Source organism: Haliotis rufescens, unplaced genomic scaffold, assembly GCF_023055435.1.
Source record: "Haliotis rufescens isolate VD_foot unplaced genomic scaffold, xgHalRufe1.0.p SCAF_4, whole genome shotgun sequence".
Lineage (NCBI taxonomy): Eukaryota > Metazoa > Mollusca > Gastropoda > Lepetellida > Haliotidae > Haliotis > Haliotis rufescens.
The window spans coordinates 8,079,650-8,099,264 of NW_025964112.1; the positions used below are offsets into that span (position 1 = coordinate 8,079,650).

Consider the following 19,615-nt stretch of genomic DNA (forward strand, 5'->3'; position numbering starts at 1 on the left):
AGTGGTTACTGAGATTATAAACGAGAAGGGTTATTCATGAATAGTATTGTAAATCAAGGCCCCGTAGAATACACAGCCCAGTTCAATGAAAAAGAATGCAAGAAAAATCCATGATTTATACAAAGGTAAGCGAAATGGGCAAAACGCTTTTATAAATGGCCACAATCTCATTACACAATATAATATAAACCTCAGCTGATATTTTGATTTATAGAAATATAATAGCAAGGATCGATACAGATGGGACATAGCATTACGTCTATTTAACCTTCAAAACATAATTGGTAAAAGAAATAATTGGGCACGTGTTGCTTTGTAGTCAGAACAGAGGGCGATTTAATTACGTCTACGCCCTACCAATATGTTATATGGCTAGCGTTATGCACAGAGACAACGTTTCTGGAAGAAAATCGGATTTAGAATAATCGTCGTCATCATTGTCACTGTAATTTTTTAATTTTTTATTATAGTTATCATCATTATCATAACAAAAGATTCAAATTTTGAGGAGGATCAGGTGGTTTTAGCATAGTTATGCCCAGAGGACGTGGCAGCCCCTTCAGAACCCGTTCCACAAAGCGATCGTAGCACTAAGACCATCGTAACTCCCATACATTAACACAGTCTTACGATAGACGTAGCGCTTAGACCTCGTTACGCCCATACATTAACACAGACGTACGTTAGTCGTTCCGCTACGATCGCTCTGTAGAACGTGGCTCAGTAACTGAGAACATTAGTGCTCCCAAGAATCACTGTCCAGTCGAACCATTTAAGAACCTTACAAACGCATGTTTTAAGGCTAACATGACTGTTGTCGTATATAGTTATCCATATACGGCAAATAATTTGTATAATTTAAGTATATTATTGTCGGCGTGGCATTAAAGAGCAGTCTCCCAACTGTTTACACAATAAAAGTTACAAAACATAAACAACAAACCACACTTTAATAAACTTGACATTTCGCCATAACGTGTATAACGAACACAAAGGTTTTGAGGAAAAATATGTTTTTGTTGAAATTTAGAGTATGTGCATCTTGAAAAAACAGTATGAATAAAAACACGATCACAGTTTGTTTTTTTAGTTTTATCATACTAGTCGTCGTTTATTGTTCGTCATTATTATCTGAGTCTAAAATAAACCACAATATTATCCAGTTTTAGATATGTGTATAGATGAAACACATAGAAATGTTCCATCTAGGTTCCCCACACCGATATCGTATGCACTATTAACAAATGCAATCTGCTATTCCATTATTCCGTGATGAATATAAATATAGCGGAACGGATAAATGTCTTTCACTTCTTTGCATGGCTGGATTTCAGATTACATGAATGCGAATGGGGTGTTTTTTGTTTATTGGATCCGTTTGAAATATCACTATCAACATTTACAACGAACCAGACACAGGTTGAAAGTCTCGATTAGAGCCTTCCTTTGTCTGTTATTGGCCCCCATCGTGTGTTTGCGTGAATAGTTTTGGACTCGAATGATATATGTATGTCGAATCAGATGTTCTCTTTCATCATGACAAGCTCGTTTATACAGACAATTTTTTTATCATTGCTACACTCAATAAGGGCTCGTTTGTTTAGTCTTCTTGGCCTTGTGATTTACAAGAATTTTGATAACCAAGTAGACGTATCGGTAGAGATTCTTATACCGTTGTCAAGCAAGACTGACATGACAACGGTATAAAGATCTATATAAAGGTTTACACATGAATATACTAAAGAAACATGTATGCTTCACGGGTATTAAGCGCTATCAAGATTTCTCTACTGAATATTTGCTTAGGTTTGAATCGTGAGAATGCAATTGTAACATTTTGCATGACTACAACAAAATACATGTACAATTAAACGTCGTTAACTCGAAGTCCTCTCGACCATAGAATGATTCGAGTCATCCCTAGTTTGAGATGATAGGAACGATATTAAACCATGTGCAATTAAGGATTCTGTGGGAATCTTATATCGTCTTAATGAAGTTCGAGTTAACGAGTTCTCACTGTGTATGTCGAAGTTGTAAGCGGCCCGGAGTTACATCAGTGATGTTGCATAGTGTTCTCGAACTATTCCCAGAGAACCATGTTGTCTAATATCAGACACGACTGTCATGGCCTTGGGCGTCCAACGTTGACAACCAAATGCTGAATTGAGATCAATTTATCCAATTTAAATGTCATGGGGGTGGTTTTTCAAATACTTGTAAGCCCACACGCAACCATGGAAGACAAGTACAGTAAACTACGGTTATAACGAACTCAAAAAGACCACTAATTTTAGTTTGTAATAACCATAGTTCGTTATAGGCATATATACAGCATTTATACAACAAATGGTCGGGACTAAAACACAAATTCGTTATATAGGTCAGTTCGTTATAAGCGTGCTCGTTATAAACGTACTTTACTGTATATGTATTTGTATTGCATACTTAAGATGTAACGTTCTTATTGCAGGGAATCCCTACATGAAGGTCAAGGCTGAACAGAAGTCGACCAACTGCTCCAAGCCATGCAGTCAAATCGTCTCTAAACAAGCTGTCTCTGCCTCCAAGTTTGAATATGGAGAAAAAACATTTGTAAACAGTCCATATGAACATGCGACCCCATCACCAACAGGGTCCGCGTGTTCCTCCGCCTCAGGGAAAGAGTCCGTGTCATCGGGCTCCTACAAGGAATCCTCTTTCAGTAACCACACGGAGTTATATCCGCCGGGGTCAGAGAGGTATGTGGGCTGTACAGTAATTGTGTTTGTTTGTTTGTTTGTTTGTTTGTTTGTTGTTTAACGCCGCACTCAGCAAAATTTCAGCTATATGACAGCGGTCTGTAAATAATCGAGTCTGAACCAGACCATCCAGTGATTGACATCATGAGCATCGATGCAATTGGGATACGATGACATGCATCAACCAAGTCATCGAGCATGACCACCCGATCCCGTTAGTCGCCGCTTACAACACGCATAGTCGCCTGTTACGGTAAGCATGGGCTGAAGCCGACATAAACACATACAATGTGTTAATACCAGCTCAATCACGCATCCAGACAAGGCGCCCAAGGGAAAATTATATACAGTTAATCATGAAATCTGCTGCAATCCTTTTAACTCAGAAATACTCGAGTTTGTCGTTTAACAAGAATCCCGCTGAAACATACGCACCAGGTCATGAGGAATTATAGGCACGTCGATGGTGTATTCATTTCCTTGTGTTGGTGCATGGATGGCTTAGTCTAGTGTCTAACCTCTTGAAGGGAAGACCTGAGCAGTCTTCATTTTACCGTCGTGTTTTCAAAATATTCATCCAAAACGTACCAGGGACAAACAAAATATATCTTGGATTTTTAAAATTAATTTTTAAATTCATATAGGAAATGGAGACTGATTTCAGTCTACTTAAGTGTCATGCGGATTTAGTATTCTCAATTCCTCAACTTTATGTTCACAACGCGCTGTTAGAAGTGTTCATTGTACTATAGTACAACGCAGAGCCATCCATTCGTTGCACAGCCAACACTGAGAGGAAGCAGGCCCATATACGACACGATAACGTGGGACGACAGGGAAGAGTCGCGTGGAAATCATTTAAGAGTTTGAACAGAAATACTTTCACATTACCAAGATATGTTCCATGATAGGTTGGACGATAACTTCTTCATTGTAGCTGGTTGTCATATTTACATATTATTTAGAGTGGTTTTTACCAAGTCTACGCGATGCAATTAACGGTTGTCTGACATGATGATCACAGACAAACGTCACCATAGCACTGTAAATTTGATATAATCTTGTTTGGTTGTTATTTTCATTGTTATAAGATTCAATTTCTTGGCCAAAATGGACATATGTAGATAACGATGTGAACATTTTGTTGAACATTCAAGTTGACAGTTTACAGATCGTCACATGTTCGCTTTCTTTATTCGGAAATTGGGTCCAGTTTTAAAGCCCCTTGTATTTATATCAACATTTTGACATGCTAATCAGTAAAACAGACCAACACGGCAAGATTCATCTCTCAAACGAAATTAGACCGAAATCAAAAGTGGCACCGACAGAACCAGACACAATTACAGTAAACTACGGTTATAACGAACTCGAGGGGACCACTAATTATAGTTCGTAATAGCCTTAGTTCGTTATAAGCATACATACAGCATATGTACAACAAATGGTCGGAACTAAAAAATAAGTTCGTTATATGGGTCAGTTCGTTATAAACGTGTTCGTTATAAACGTAGTTTACTGTACACATATTATGAAGTCAGTAAATATCTAAACAAGTGACTGTTCTTCATTAAGTACACAAACTAATAGAAACATGGACGTGCCCTTCTATGTCAAAAGAAGCATTACCCAAATGGAGAGTTTTCAATAGTTTTCGATTCAAATGAAGACGTACTCGTATCTTTTTTTTATTAAATGTTCAGCTTGAGACATCGAATGATTCAAAATACATTAGTGGCCGAACGCTTGGGAACAGGACAGTCGCTATTGTGCCAGCTAATTGAGGGCCTCTTGCGGTGGCAGAGGCTACATTATCATTAGTTAGCTCACTGATTCTGATGCCATGACTTTTCCACAGACGAGTTTCTAAGAACATTTTGTTCATGTGGGAAGTTCACATCATTGTAAGTTAGGCAGTCGCACAAACTGATAGCCATCCTGTATTCATATCGGAATAATTCCAACCATAAAACTGCTCGAAGCTATGTGAAGAGCCATCAACACTTCTCCTGCTAGGATAAGGGTGTTGAATTCGCGAACAAGCATATCAGGGGTTTAAATGTTGTAATTGTCCGAGATCTGATCCTAGCCATTAGGACGAAGCGTTGCAACCACCTAGGGTAGCTTTCAGTCGCCCTGGTTACCAGTTTTAAGAAGCGGCATCTCTGTGTGAAATTGAAATCTTCTCATAGAGAGGGAGAACGCGTGCGATTGCTCAAAGGTGTAATTTGTGTTAATAGTGGATATTGTAAAAGCTATGATTTGGAATCACGGGGCGAGTCAAGGCATGGATGTCGCGTTAGTTTCTCTCCGGGCCATACCGCCTCTGTCAGCTCTCGCTTTTTCTCTATTTGTCAAGCAGGCAAAAGGGCAGATTTGGCTTCAAATTGCAGTATGGGAGAGTGTCTTTGGAATTTTCTGGACCATTAATATAGTTTGATTGCACTCTCGATTCGAGGGATCGCGCGGTCCTGACGTGGGTTGTCATCATTGCCCGCGGCTACGTAAGGGAAACTCCGTAGCTGCTTGCATCAATTTGTACATGTGTGCTTGCGTTAAAAAACAAATAATGGAATACGTTTTGGGTGACAGTTGACGATCATTCCTATTTATTATCCGTGTTTCTTTGGTTTTCAATAATTCATAATTGAAAAAATAACCGACAGGGGTTGAAAAACAAGGCACAAATGACGTACATTTTTTCGAGTGCAGATGACGTGCACAGCGGTTTTTATGGGATTACGTGCACACTTTTCTGTCCTTTTATGGCGCAGTCCTCAAATGAAATGGTTCATTCTGAGATGGTTGTCTTTGGTTTATAAATCTTTACTTATCTGTCACAAAGGGTTTAAAGTTTATGGTTAGGTAATACTTTATCATAAATAAATGTTGTGTTAATGAATTGTCCTGTTTGTATGACAAAGATATGAAATAGAAAATATGAATTTTAAAAAGGTTAAAAAAAAAAATATATAAAAGTTATTTTAATGTTGGGTTGGGTTTCGCATGAAATAATAAACGTTTCCTGAATGTGTTCAACTACAAATTTGTCCATTCCATTTTCACATCCTTTTACCTTTCATGTGTCTGTGATGTTAGGGTGAACACTCATCATTGGTGTTTGAATCCACCAGTTTGCCCTTCCCATACATCTGTCTCACCTAGTCTGACAGTAATATATACAATGAAGGAAGCAAAGTTGACGACACTTAGGTAGACCTAATACGTGTTACATCCCTAGACAGACCTGTTAGTAATATGTACCTTTGTAAGAATACGAATATCCTAAGGCACTGTTGTGCGCGATATTCTCATTTGTCAAAAGTTTATTTTGAGAAGATTAACATCCTGTCTCCGAAATATAGGTTTAGCCTCTGGAACAGTGTGGTTCTGCTGTAATTTAGAAGTCTCTCTATATTCTTTGTTTGTTTGCTGTTTAACGCCGCACTCAGCAATATTTCAGCTATATGACGGCGGTCTGACAATCCAGTGATTGATATCATGAGCATCGATATACGCACTCCACCAAGTCAGTGAGCCTGACCACCCGATCTTGTTAGTCTCCTCTTACAACAAGCATAGTCGCCAGTTACGGCAAGCCTGGGTTGTGAAGACAAATACTAACCCTGACCTTCAGGGGTCCTCTCTATATTCTATTTTCTATACCAAGGATACATCTGCACAAAGCGAGATTAGCCCTCAGATTATAATGATAAGTAATCATAGACTTACAATAGTTGTAGGTTAATATACCATTATAGCTGTGAGTGTAAAGGGGATCTGTGATCCGCAGTCTGGTACCTATTTCCTGATAATGTCTAGACGTTAGCATTATTATGCCACGTGTCAAGACGAGACAAAATCTCTCATGCACGATAATTGACTGTTAGATTGGAATATATACCACTTAAAAGAACTTAAAGAACACCCGATTCTTCCCTTTTACTACAGTTAATCTGTCATGACAAATTGACTTGCCTTTGAGTGTGTTTATGATGGGTATCACCGGTGTATTTGTGTATTTGATAGTGATCAATCTACACATGTGCATGATATAGTCGGAATCGTACAATGGAATCTACATTTCGAGGAGATTTCGTGTGTATTGCCACTTGCAGACACGTGTGTGTGTACGTGGCTACTTGTACTTGTCTGTATAGCTACAAAACCATATTAATGTTATTGAAATTATTTCAGATATCAGCGATCTCATTCGGAACCAAGCAGTGGTTACACTACCCCTGAGCCCCGCCCACAAGCCTTTTCCCACCCCCCTCCAGTGCTGCCCCACCCCTACCATCAACAAATGCTGAAACACGACTATGAGCGGAACTACGACATGGGAAGGAATCATGGGTACCCATCTGCCCCTGCGGCTCACACGGGAACTCTGGCCATCAAACAGGAACCACGAGAAACATCATTTGATGGAAGTCAGTGCTGTGGTAAGTAGTATTTCTAGAACGGACTAAGTTCACTATTCGGCTTGTCCCTGATTAACACGAGTTGGTCACGAATGGGGCTATGTTGTGGTCCTTCAAATACCTATATATCATGGTATTAATGCTACCACATGTTAAATGGATTTCCCTTAATAAAATGAAATATGCCCTTATATGTGAACAAAGAATTATGTCTCAAATATTCAGAGAAACAGACAATGTCTGAACTAGAGGACTGTAACTCGATTCAATCTGAATCATACGGAAGATACATTCACAACCATAACTTCGTTTTGAGCGACAGTCAAATAGTACGATACCCAATCAAATCACGTGCGAGAAAAAATCTGTGCAGAGAGATGTGAGCATGGGGTTGTGACGTCACTTCCGGGACGACGCTGGGTCGAGGGTTTTTATCAATATAGAATGGAGATATAGTGGTCTAAATAATCGAGAATGTATTGTCATATGTTAAATATATTACTTAAAGTGCCCCTGTGAATAGAAGATGGTCTCAAGGAGACGGTGGATTGTTAAGGAATCAGCAAGTAGTGAATTTGATTTTTACTCTAACATTTGTATATTTTGGTGTTTCTGATGCAAGTGGATCAGGGAAAGGATTTCTTGGTGTCAGAATACCTGGTTTCGTCACTGATTTTCGGTGATCAATTTATGTAATTTTCATCACTGGTGTTGCCTTTTATGCTCATTGGAGTCTGTTTTGACAGATGGTCGGAAATACATTTTCTTTGAAGTTGACATTTTATGTTGTGAATCTATGTGTATATTCTTCATGCCATATTGACAAATATTTTATAATTCACAATAATGTCGCCATAATGAATTCTGTTTATTCTAGACTTTTCCATTTCATGATTCTTATATCTCTAGTTGGATGATAATGATGATAATGTTTGTTGTTTAACGCCACACTCAGCAATATTCCAGCTATATGACAGCGGTCTGTAAATAATCAAGTCTTGACCAGACAATCCAGTGATTGATATCATGAGCATCGATCCATGCAGTTGGGATGTGATGACATGCATCAACCAAGTCGGCAAGCCTGACCACCCCAATCCCATAAGTCGCCTCTTACGACAAACATAGTCACCTTTTACAGCAACCTGGGTTGCTGAAGACCTATTCTACCCCGGATCTTCACGGCCGATGATGATGATGATTATGATTATGATAGAATAAATGATAATACCTAAGATAATAAATATTTGACATATATTTTGTAATAATGTTGCTTTTGCTTTTGCCAGTTGTTCTGTTCAATGATACTACTGTAACCATGGTAACAAACACAAATAATATACAGTATACCATAATAGTGATATTTATCTGACTTGTCATGGAACTTTAAGGTGTATATAATTTCTTGGTACACCCATTCTTAAGCATTTGCAATACCAAAGCTATGGTATCAATCAAGCTGTCCAAATCCAGGCCTTCCCAATTGTTTAGATTATCTCAAGGGCCAACAAGTTTTCCCCTCTCATGTGGGAGGATTTTCAATGGCTTAGTTCCTGTCTCAGGTCACAAGAGGGCGACACCACCTTTCTTTTTCACCTCCTTGTCTGAAGAGCGCAGTTTGATCTCAGTTCTATTTTGTATCATGTTTTTGTGAGTTTTTTCAAGAACTACAATTGTGTATAGAGCCGAAATTCACCAAAGAGCATGGAAAAGGTGTCCTGCTACGTTTGTGTTTTAAAGTAGACTCTGTTCTCGTAAAAAAGATTTATTGTGATAAATTTAGAATGTGAAGAAGTGGTACTGAATGGTTGGTAATTAATTTACAATTGCAGTAGCGTTTAGCTGATTAAAAAACACCTCTAGCCCAGGACCAAATACAAACTATAGGCGGATGTATTTCAAGTGAAGTGCTTGCATATGTCGAGCAAATTGTACATGTTTCTACAAAATGTTCCTGCAACTTCAGGCACATCAAATCATCAATCAGTGGAGATATTAATCAGGGCCTAGTGTTAGAGAAATACACCAGCACCCTCATCCCAATAGCGATCCCTGTAAATCCCGCACTCTAACATGGACTGTTTTTCTGGAGTATTTCCTATACTGAACATTAAAGCCGGGTCCGCCACAACACACATACATGATATTTCATCTCAAATTTAGAATTTGTACTGACCAAGTTTCTCATCACCCGTTCGTTTACCGGAATTCGCTGAAGGGGTAGATCTACGGTGTATTTTGTTTCTGCGCTTGACATTCGAATTTTTTTTCTCCAAAATACTGAATCCCCTAGAGGGGGGTGCGCATTATACATGGGTGCGCACTATACTCAAAAAAATATGGTACACAGATTGTAAAAGTTTAAAATATACCACACACCCCACCCTCCACACCCACATGCTGCACACGCACACACGCACTTACGCACGCACTTACGCACTCACGCACGCACGCACGCACACACGCACACACACACACACACACACACACACACCATCCCCAACCCTCCACCCTCCCACCTCCCACCTCTTTCAAAGTAAATGAAAATGAAGGTGAAAGAATCAAAATATAAATCCACCAAAGTTACAAATTCAATGTGAAAACCACTTGAATCCACATCTCCCAAACCGGTAATGTAGTTTTTGACTTGATTGTTGTTCTTCTCAATCATACTACCATAATTTTAATATAGATATGCAGGTACATGAGAAATTTTCTCTATTGATACATCTTTTGCTAAATTGAAAAAGATTGCAAGTAATATATAATACATCAATTTACATTTGCGAGCTGTCATGTCAGTTTGAATATTACTGACTGTCCCCTCATTTTGTGAGTGATATTATTTGAGTCACAATTTTAGCTTTTTATGATTAATGTACTGCTTAAAAAGGAGATAAATATAACAGTTAAAAAAAATATTTTTGAATGTGTGACACAGACGTAATTCATTTTGAGGATGTTTATTTTCACCAGTTCTTGAGCATGGTTTGTGTGTTAGATGGATCTACAGGCCACAACAAATCAAATTTTGGATGTTATTTTATTTACCTAATTTCAGAACCTACATCATGGACATTTTGTACTTGTGTCTGCCATGAATTTGCAAATATGAAAATGATATACTTTAAAAAAAATGAAAACCATTATATTGTTGTGGGCATTGAGAGCATCAGATTGTGAGAAGCACAGATGTACTGTTATCTATCATAACATACAAACTGATATAGTTGTACAGAATATGTTTGTATAGTTATTATGGGTATTTTGTACAAATATTGTATCTTCACCTAGTGTATTGTATTACTCTTTAAACTCTGTCATCATATTTCAAACAGTCTACTGCAGACTCATTTTATTTAATTCTCCAACTGCTGATCTATCCCCAGGTTTTAACAAACATTCCTTGCTGTGATGAATGTCATGTGTCAGTGGCCAGAGATCAATCAAATCTTCCTTTTCACCAGCTTTCCATTTTTTTTTGCAGTATTATGAAAATTGTTCACATGGATGCTGTCAACATGTATCTCCAATTGGGATTCGGCCGTTATATTTATTTCATAATTATGTATTCAGTGCCAACCTATTCATATTCAATGAATCATGGATTCACCACTGATTTATTATAAAGGTTAATTTAAAAAACGTGAAGAAAAAGGTATGATAAGGGCCCTTTGTAGTCAGCTGGAACTGCCAAATCACAGTTTGGAGAAACATAGAAAAACAAGCCCTTTTTTAACCCTTTATTAGACTGACCACTTTCTCTATGTCTTTAACACTTTCTTGTCATAAGAGCCATTTCTAGCTTTTTCCAGAGAGTTTTTTTTATTTCCCTAAGAAGTGAAAGGTTTAAAATGTATTTGAAAAAATGCCATATGTCAGTTATTTAAACACTTTCTATAAATTTCATTACCAATTAATTTTTTAGAGTTCACCATTTCTAAAATTTGTCAAATGTATTTGGGCAGGAGGAATTCTTGTCATACATCATGGGTAGATTCTTTTCATTAAGTTCACTGTATATGTGTAGATGTTTTAACTTAAGGTCCAGGTGTGGCATTGTTACATCGATTTGCAACAATTGGAGTGGAATGGGTATTGGATGGTCACATGGCCAGTGACCATGACAAACTCAATGACCATGACAAACTCACTGACCATGACAAACTCAATGACCATGACAAACTCAATGAACATGACAAACGCACATTGCTACTGGTTGTGTGTCACTGTACATGGTTGCTGGGTTATGCTCATACTATTGACCCCTGGGTCATCCTGTTCAAGCTATTGTACAGGTGCCATAATAAGTGCCTCTACATGACATTAAGCAACATCACTCGAGTTTGTGAGAAAGGGAGAGCGGGTCAATACATTTGTTAGCATTATTTCTGCAAATTTTGAACGAAACTATAAACATAAAAGTTTAAGGACATTCCCTTATCCTGTGTTCTACATTTTATGAAAAGAAACAGTCCAGTTCCTGTCGTGGATTGATAACACATTTCCACAAGATGTTTTATGAAAATACATAAACATATCTTAGATGAATAAAATCATTTTAATTAGTTTCAAATGTGAGCACAAGTGTTTTTCAAATATCAAGTGAATATGAAAACACTGAACAATGTAGACATGACAACTTGGTCCAACTTTTATTCAAATTTTAAAAGTTAGAATAAAATATGGAATAACTATATGAACACAAATTACACAGAATTAAAGCTATGTTACCACAAATCATAATTCAGTCTTGAAGGTTTTGTCTTCTTTCAAGCTTATCTGAATTTCGATCATATTTTATGCTAGAATCTAATTAAAATGAATTAAAATAAGACACCATAACAGTACGGGTCTAGTTTTTCAATTTACAGGGATGGAGGGGATGTAGAGGGATGAATTCTACCTGGTAATCCACGTGTGCATTGGAGAATGGAACGATGTCTGATTATATAGAACGCTGGCTATGTAATTGAATTAAGCCTGATGGTGAGAGAGCATATCAGGTTTTGAGATTTTGTGAAGGCAAGTCTTTGATTCAGGGATACAGCATTAAAGGTTCACAATTGCTTGTTAATTTGTGGCTACAAGAGACACATGTGGGCCCGAGAAAGCATTATCATTGACGTACAATCCTTTCTCAACTACACCATTGACCATGAGGAATGTTTGAATGGTGCTAAAATTAAATTGGTAAAATGTGATTAATCCAGTTTAACTTTGTATAATGTATTTTTTTTTTAAATTAATCATGTTAATTAAATTTTGTGGGGTGATGATCAAATAACTTTATACACTTAAAATATCTAATGTATACAGTTTGGTAGTAGCATTGGGCAAAGGTTGAAGTCTTGTTCATGTTCATCACTTTGTATGTAATTGACCATATTTTTGTAATACTACTACAGTCATGTCTCGTTAATCTGACACTCGTTAATCCGACATTCGGCTTTATCCAACACTAATGATGGGAATGATGCTTAACAATAAACAATTTATGCTTTAAATAAAGAAAACTGGATTAATCACATGCTTAGATTACCTCCATCTCATTAAAATCAGATACAAGTTCTCGCTATCGCCGAGGACATCTTATTACAGGTCACGTCAGAAGAACCTTTCACGAACTATGACTGACGAACGTTGGTACTACTTAATTTCATTTATCCGACATACTCGTTAATCCGACATAATCATATGCAACCAACCATGTCGGATTAATGGGACTTGACTGTAATTTGTTAGGATTTCTTTATACAAAATGTATCATTTGGTTTTCTTGTTTTCATTGTCTATAAAAAACCTGATAATGTTCTGTCACATTGTGATACCAATCTACTTGAACTTATTTCAGAACAAACATGACATAAGTTTTGTTACAAGTAAAGTTCTATTTCAAGATTAAGATAAATATGTTATGCATTAATCTGGCAACATGAAGCTTTTTTTGTTAAACGTCCTTCCAAAAGTCCCCAAATTAGTTGTGGTTTGTGGGTTGTTGTGACTAATGTACCCCATCAGCAGACATTGTACACAGTCTCCTCCTGAACTCACTCTCCCAATATTTAGATGCTGGTCATGATCGTATTGGAGTGAAAGGTCTGAGGTTCAGTCGGCTACAGCAGCCTCTCTTTACCTCAATTAAAGAGACTCGGTTATGTCAAATAGGCCATTAGAGGAACTCACATTATATCAAAATTAGAAGTATTCACTTAAGTTAAAAGGATTCATGTTGTGTTGAAGTAAGAGGGACTCACATTATCTTGAAGTAAAAGAAGGACTCACATTATATTGCAGTAAGAGGGATTCACATTATAGTGAAGTAATAGGGACTCACATTATAGTGAAGTAAGAGGGATTCACATTATATTAACGTAAATGGACTCACATTATATTGAAGTAAGAGAGACTCACATTGTATTGAAGTAAGAGGGACTCCTATTGAAGTAAGAGAGACTCACATTATATTGAAGTAAGAGGGACTCACATTATATTGAAGTAAGAGGGACTCTCATTATAATAAAGTTTGAGGGACTCACTTTGTATCAAAGTTAGAAGGATTCATGTTGTGTTGAAATAAGAACAACTCACATTATCTTTACGTTCAGAGGCGTCACATTACCTGGAAGTTAGGGACGAGAGGGAAACTTGGAGCTATCAAGAATGTTGAGACCGACTGTTGGTATGAATATGTAGGCTGTGGGTTGCACCTCAGTTGGAGATGGTTATGAGATAGTCAGCTCAGTGAGTATCAACAGTGGTTTGTACAACTGAAACAAGTGTGTATATTGTGGGTTTTATGTTGTCAGAAAGTCTACGGCCCTGTCCCACCTTCCCGAGACCAGACTTTACCAACCATGGCAGTCCGCAGGAAGGTGAGTTGTCATTAACATATTTATTTTATTGCTTATTATTCAAAAGCAAATCTATTTTTGCAATTAAGTTTTCTTTCCCTCATAGCACCCCAATATTTGGACAAATTTGATTCCTCCAAATGTGTGGAAGATATTTAATTTTGGGTATTATTCAGACATAAATTTCTAATAAATAACATGTTTTTCCTGTTGTTTGACAAATATACAATTGCCTATCTGAACAAGTATATTTTGTTATATTTGTTTTGTGTTGTTGATATTGTGGGGTTTTATGCAGAGAAGATCCCATGCTCCTGACTCTCAAATGCTGTACCGTACTAGGAAACTCAAGTTAATTTAAATCTGTATTTGATTTCCACAATATGAGACACAACCTTATACTGACTAGCCCTACCTTTCGGAATAATGAATAAAATCCTCACATAAATATCTTTAATAACTTTGTTGAGTTGTGAACAAAACCAGTTATATAATGGATAATTTCATCAAACTGTTACAAAATCACGTAGATGATTTCACTGGATGAATTTTTCTACAAAAAGTTTATGTGGAATTCCTTATTTCTAGGAATGCCCTACCCGTATGACAACACAATGCGATTTTTCTATCACGACGAATCAGCATACTTCAGTCATTTGAGAGAAAAACATAAAGGTTAGTGACTTGATTTCATCTTTATCATAATCTCCCTGGCAAAGTTCCTCCCAACATCATGGGATTGAAGAAAACAGGCTCTCCTTTGTTCCAGAGTGCCTGTCCACATGGGTACAATGAGTAAAGCCAATTTCTGGTGTCCCGTGCCATGATAATGCTGGAACATTGCTAACAGCGGCATAAAACAGTGTTCGGCCTCCCACTCCCAGCTACCTGGCTCTCTTTCTATAGCTCAGGGCCCCGTCCCACGAGGTGATCTTAGCAAGAAGATGATCATAGCCCTGTGTTAAAGTATGGGATTTACGATCACCTTTGTGCTAAGATCCCTTCGTGGAATGGGCCCGCCTCCTTATGCCAACAGGGCCCATTTGCACAAACATTCTTTACCCAAATACTATGTCATATTCTCCGGAATCAGCACCCTAAGTGTTAGAAAATTGACAAAGGGGTGCTTATTAAGACAATTCACATTAAGTTAAATTTGTTTTGATCATAATCCTGTGTTAAAGTATGGGAGTTACGATCACCTTTGTGCTGAAACGGCCCCCATCTCCTTGTTTGTACAAACATTCTTAGCCCAAATACTATATCGTATACTCTGCAATCAGCACCCTAGGCGCTTAGAAAATTGACAAAGGGGTGCTTATAAAAACAATACTCAATAAGTTGATTTAGTTTTCAGAGATCTAGCAGTAGGGAACAAATATAGTTCAAACGTGGAAGCAATTAAAACTAAAATATTTACAATGTATTTACATACCCTTCTATGCTACTGGTTTCAGTAATGTACACAAGAAAAAGAGGACTGGCGTGTAAATTTTCGGTTTTAGTTGGGGGCACTTGAAAAGATTACCTACAGATTGGACTAGAATTAGGTCAGGGGGAGGGCTTACTAGTGCAAAGTGTAAAATCATCGAATATGGTATTAATTCCTATGGCCATGATGACTGTGACTTGTGCAAATGGGCTCTCATTAGTTTAAAGCTGTAATCATTAACAATTTGTCAGTGAATAGAAATACTATGTTCCATATGTGACAAGTATTGTATCATGGGATCATGTACCGATACAATATGATACTTGAATGTAGAACTGGCATTATTAGGGTTATTATGGACCACTATTATGTTTTGGCTAAACAAAAAATCTCCATCTGTTGTTGATTTGGTTGAGTGAGTGAGTGAGTACAATGTCACAGTTGGGTACACCAGAAATGGCCTTCACGCCATATGGTACCAGGACTGCAAGTTTCTGAACCCCCTCGTTATTTAGCCCTCGGGCTTAAAAATGAAAACAAATGAACGATTTTAAGCCCATGGGCTTAAATTTGATTTAAAAATTGATTGATCTCCGTCACAGGATTTTCTTTAACAAGTGTTGTGGCACGCTTCTATGTGGCCAGTTTGCCCCTATACTGCACCTTAAGGGCTGTTCCACATGTACATGCCACACTGACCCCTAATGTAGGTGATATTCTGGATACTCAGTATGACATTTTAAATGCATAGGGCAGACATGCATAACTGCGATATTGGTTTGTTGTTACTTTTTTGACAGCTGTCATTTCAGTTTTGAAAATCCATAATTCTTTGCTCATAATTTTCAAGTTAAAAGAAAATCATGTCCTATGTTAAAGTGTTGCTGTCTCATTTTTTCCATTTGCGGGATATTTATTTTTCCTGTCGTATTTTTGTCCCAGTAAATTGATCAACCAAAGTTTAGTAAATATGATTAGGTCTTTATATATAGTCAGTCCTTTTGGGGTGGTTTGAAGTATCACACTGTGCACTGCATTAAGAGTAGTTGTGATATAGGGCTGTACATATATTATTATATATATATACAGCCCTATGTCACAACTACTCTTAATTAAAGTTAAGTTGTTCCTAGGAAAAGAGTACTTGTAATGTTTCGAATGTTCTGTTTTGGGCTCTTTTCATCTGTCTAATTCTGTCTCTCACACACATGCACACACACTCAAGGACACACATTCATGCACACACAATCATGCACGCACACTCCTGCACACGCACTCATGCACACACACTCATGCACACACATTCATGCACACACTCATGCACACACAATCATGCACACACACTCATGCACACACAATCATGCACACACAATCATGCACGCACACTCCTGCACACACACTCATGCACACACACTCATGCACACACATTCATGCACACACACGCACTCACACTCATGCACACACGCACGCATACACACACACACACACGCACGCACACTGGCATAAAATAATGAAACCCCACATCTTTGAAACAATAGGTCAGTGAGATTGATTAATGCCTCTAATTTTGCGATATAATACAACTTGACAATACTCAATAAATGAAATGACAACTATTTATATCAAGTATCATTTCTAGTGAAAAAAATTATGTAACTAATTGCGCCTTAAGCTACTAAAACAATTGTGAAGCACTTTCCATATTTTCACATCGTAAATTGGTCATAAAACTGTCTACTGAACAAACAGTTTCCACGGGCTGGCATTAATATAATCTTAATCACCCAGTTCTTTACTGACTCAACAGCATAAATGATCCACGTTGACATGGCAGATGATTCGTGTCTAGCATGGATGAACAATCATCTGTACGCGCATGTTTTCCTACAGCAAAGGGTATTTCTCATGAATAACACAATGATGTTTGTTTCAGGGGTTGTCAAGGTTTATGATGTGTTTTTTGCTGTTACAACTTATATCAAGAAATATGATTATTGTTATTATCTTCATATACACTTCCTCACTTTTTTAAAATTGTGATAAATATAATTTTAATTTTTTGTGTGTGTGGGAAAAGAGTGAGTGAGGGAGTGGTTTTATGTCACTTTTAGCACAAATCCAGTAATATGACAGTGACGGGCATTAATAATTTATGCCTATGATTTTATACATAGTATCCATGTAGGGAATAGAACCCAGGTCTTCAGCATGACAAGATAACACTTTCACCACAAGGCCATCCTACCTCACTTGCAACCAATCAAACAAGTAGTGTGCCATATATCTGTACATTCTGTATAACAGATTTCCCTCCTTTCTAGCATGAAAGTAGATCCATTACCAATTGTGTTACATATATTTATGGACATTTATGTTATCTGAATAAGCAAGTGCTCTGAAATGTGTATGTAAAAACTGTTTTGTTCTTTGTTTACGAAGTGGGGCGGTCGGGTAGCCTAGTGGTTAAAGCGTTCGCTCGCCACGCCGAAAACCCGGGTTTGAATCCTGACATGGGTACAATGGGTGAAGCCCATTTCTGGTGTCCCCCGCCGTAATATTGTTGGAATATTGCTAAAAGCAGCGTAAAACCATACTCACTCACTCAATTGTTTACGAAGTAACAAAACTCCAACCTTTTAACAAAAATATTATTACCTTTCTATTCTTCATACAAAGTACCTCCGACATGCAGTTTAGGTACGTCCCTGTTTAATATAATAAAGGATGTAGGACTAGGGTTATTATTACAGAAACACATTGATAAAGGAAAATAGAAGAAAAGTAGATTTTGATGCCAACAATTATATTTCAAATGAAATATTCTCTTCCCTTAAACTTGTCTCTGCCATTATTCTTAGACCGCCAAGGGGGATTAGAATTGCATCCTCGTAATGCCTTTAACCTGGAGAGAGAGAGACCATTGTTGGAGACAGTTAACGTTTGCAGGTGCAGGGTGATCCATGAATTTTGATCTCCGTGTAATTAGAACACCCATGGAATAAAGAATATTGCATTGTGTCATGAGATTGATCACTTTACAATGTTTATTACTTCATAAATTTGACATAATTTATAACGGGACAACCTTGTGTAGGAGGCTTGTTAACCAATTATGTTTGTAATATATTGAACATGTTTAAAGTGATATTATGATTATTTTTGATCATATCTGATAGATATTGAAAAGAAAATATTGCTTGCCATTGAAAAAGATCCATTTAATTATTTTTAAAAAAATTAAATTTTTTTTTTTGATGAACCCAGTTTGTATTAGGTAAAATAAGATGTCTGTTTATGTTTTGGGGATTTTTGAATATATCTTGAGATATGTAGTTTCTGTTCAGGGCAGACCTTTTCAGTTTATTGTTTTGCACATTTTCTTGGTGAAATTCTCAAGAAGCAGAAAGCCCCCAACAAGAAATGTGACAGGATTGTGAATATGCATGCCTTTTAGAAAGTGTCTGGGTGTGTCAGGATTGATGATTTGACATTAACATTTTTTATTAATACTTCTTCACTCTTTCCAAATACTGGTATAGGAATTCATCAATCAATTAAAAGGAAAATTTTAATGGCATCAATTTTTTTTATATGCAGCGACTCTTACAAAGGGGAGCAAGTTTTGAAACAAATAATTGTACTTTTTTAAATATTATAAAAGTGTGACATGCTTTGGTGATTTGGATTGTAGTTTAATAAGGTGTTAACAGGTTCAAAATAATTTTTGAGCCAATTTTCTCAGACAGAGTTTAAATGCTTTTGTGCGCACACCTTCACAGCGCTGACATCGGAACAATAGACTGCACCCAACAGTAGTTGCATTGACGTTAATGTCAAGTGCACACCTAGAAAGCCTCTCAGTAAGACTATTACTGCCATGTCGATGATAACGTAATTTGCCTATTTTGTCAAATTCTACTGAGTAACACATAGAATATGACTGCAGAATCACGATACTCTTCGTTCATTAGAAGTAGAGCTAGTGAAAAGACCAAGCTGGGTTAGTGCATTTATAGTGCTGCCTTGATGGTCGTTAGATGCCAAAATTGACCCTATTTAGTGTAATTATGAATAATTAATAAATGGTAATCAAACGTTATGTTTGTAGTGATTGATAGGACCAAAACCTGAGGGGGATGTTTAGGATGTGGGATTTGCAGGTTA

General features: G+C 37.2%; 1 protein-coding gene across 3 annotated transcripts in view; it reads left to right on the forward strand.

The window, feature by feature from the left end:
- LOC124135858 (ETS translocation variant 1-like) overlaps positions 1–19,615 on the forward strand; it is an 86,140-nt gene that overhangs the window by 46,690 nt on the left and 19,835 nt on the right. For 2 of the 3 annotated variants that reach the window (XM_046501490.2, XM_048382439.1), the window contains 4 exons: positions 2,474–2,741; positions 6,939–7,186; positions 13,975–14,040; positions 14,608–14,694. In XM_046501490.2, the coding sequence (XP_046357446.1) occupies positions 2,474–2,741; positions 6,939–7,186; positions 13,975–14,040; positions 14,608–14,694 (669 nt within the window). The remainder of the gene's footprint in view (positions 1–2,473; positions 2,742–6,938; positions 7,187–13,974; positions 14,041–14,607; positions 14,695–19,615) is intronic. The other variant, XM_046501491.2, reaches the window with a different exon arrangement.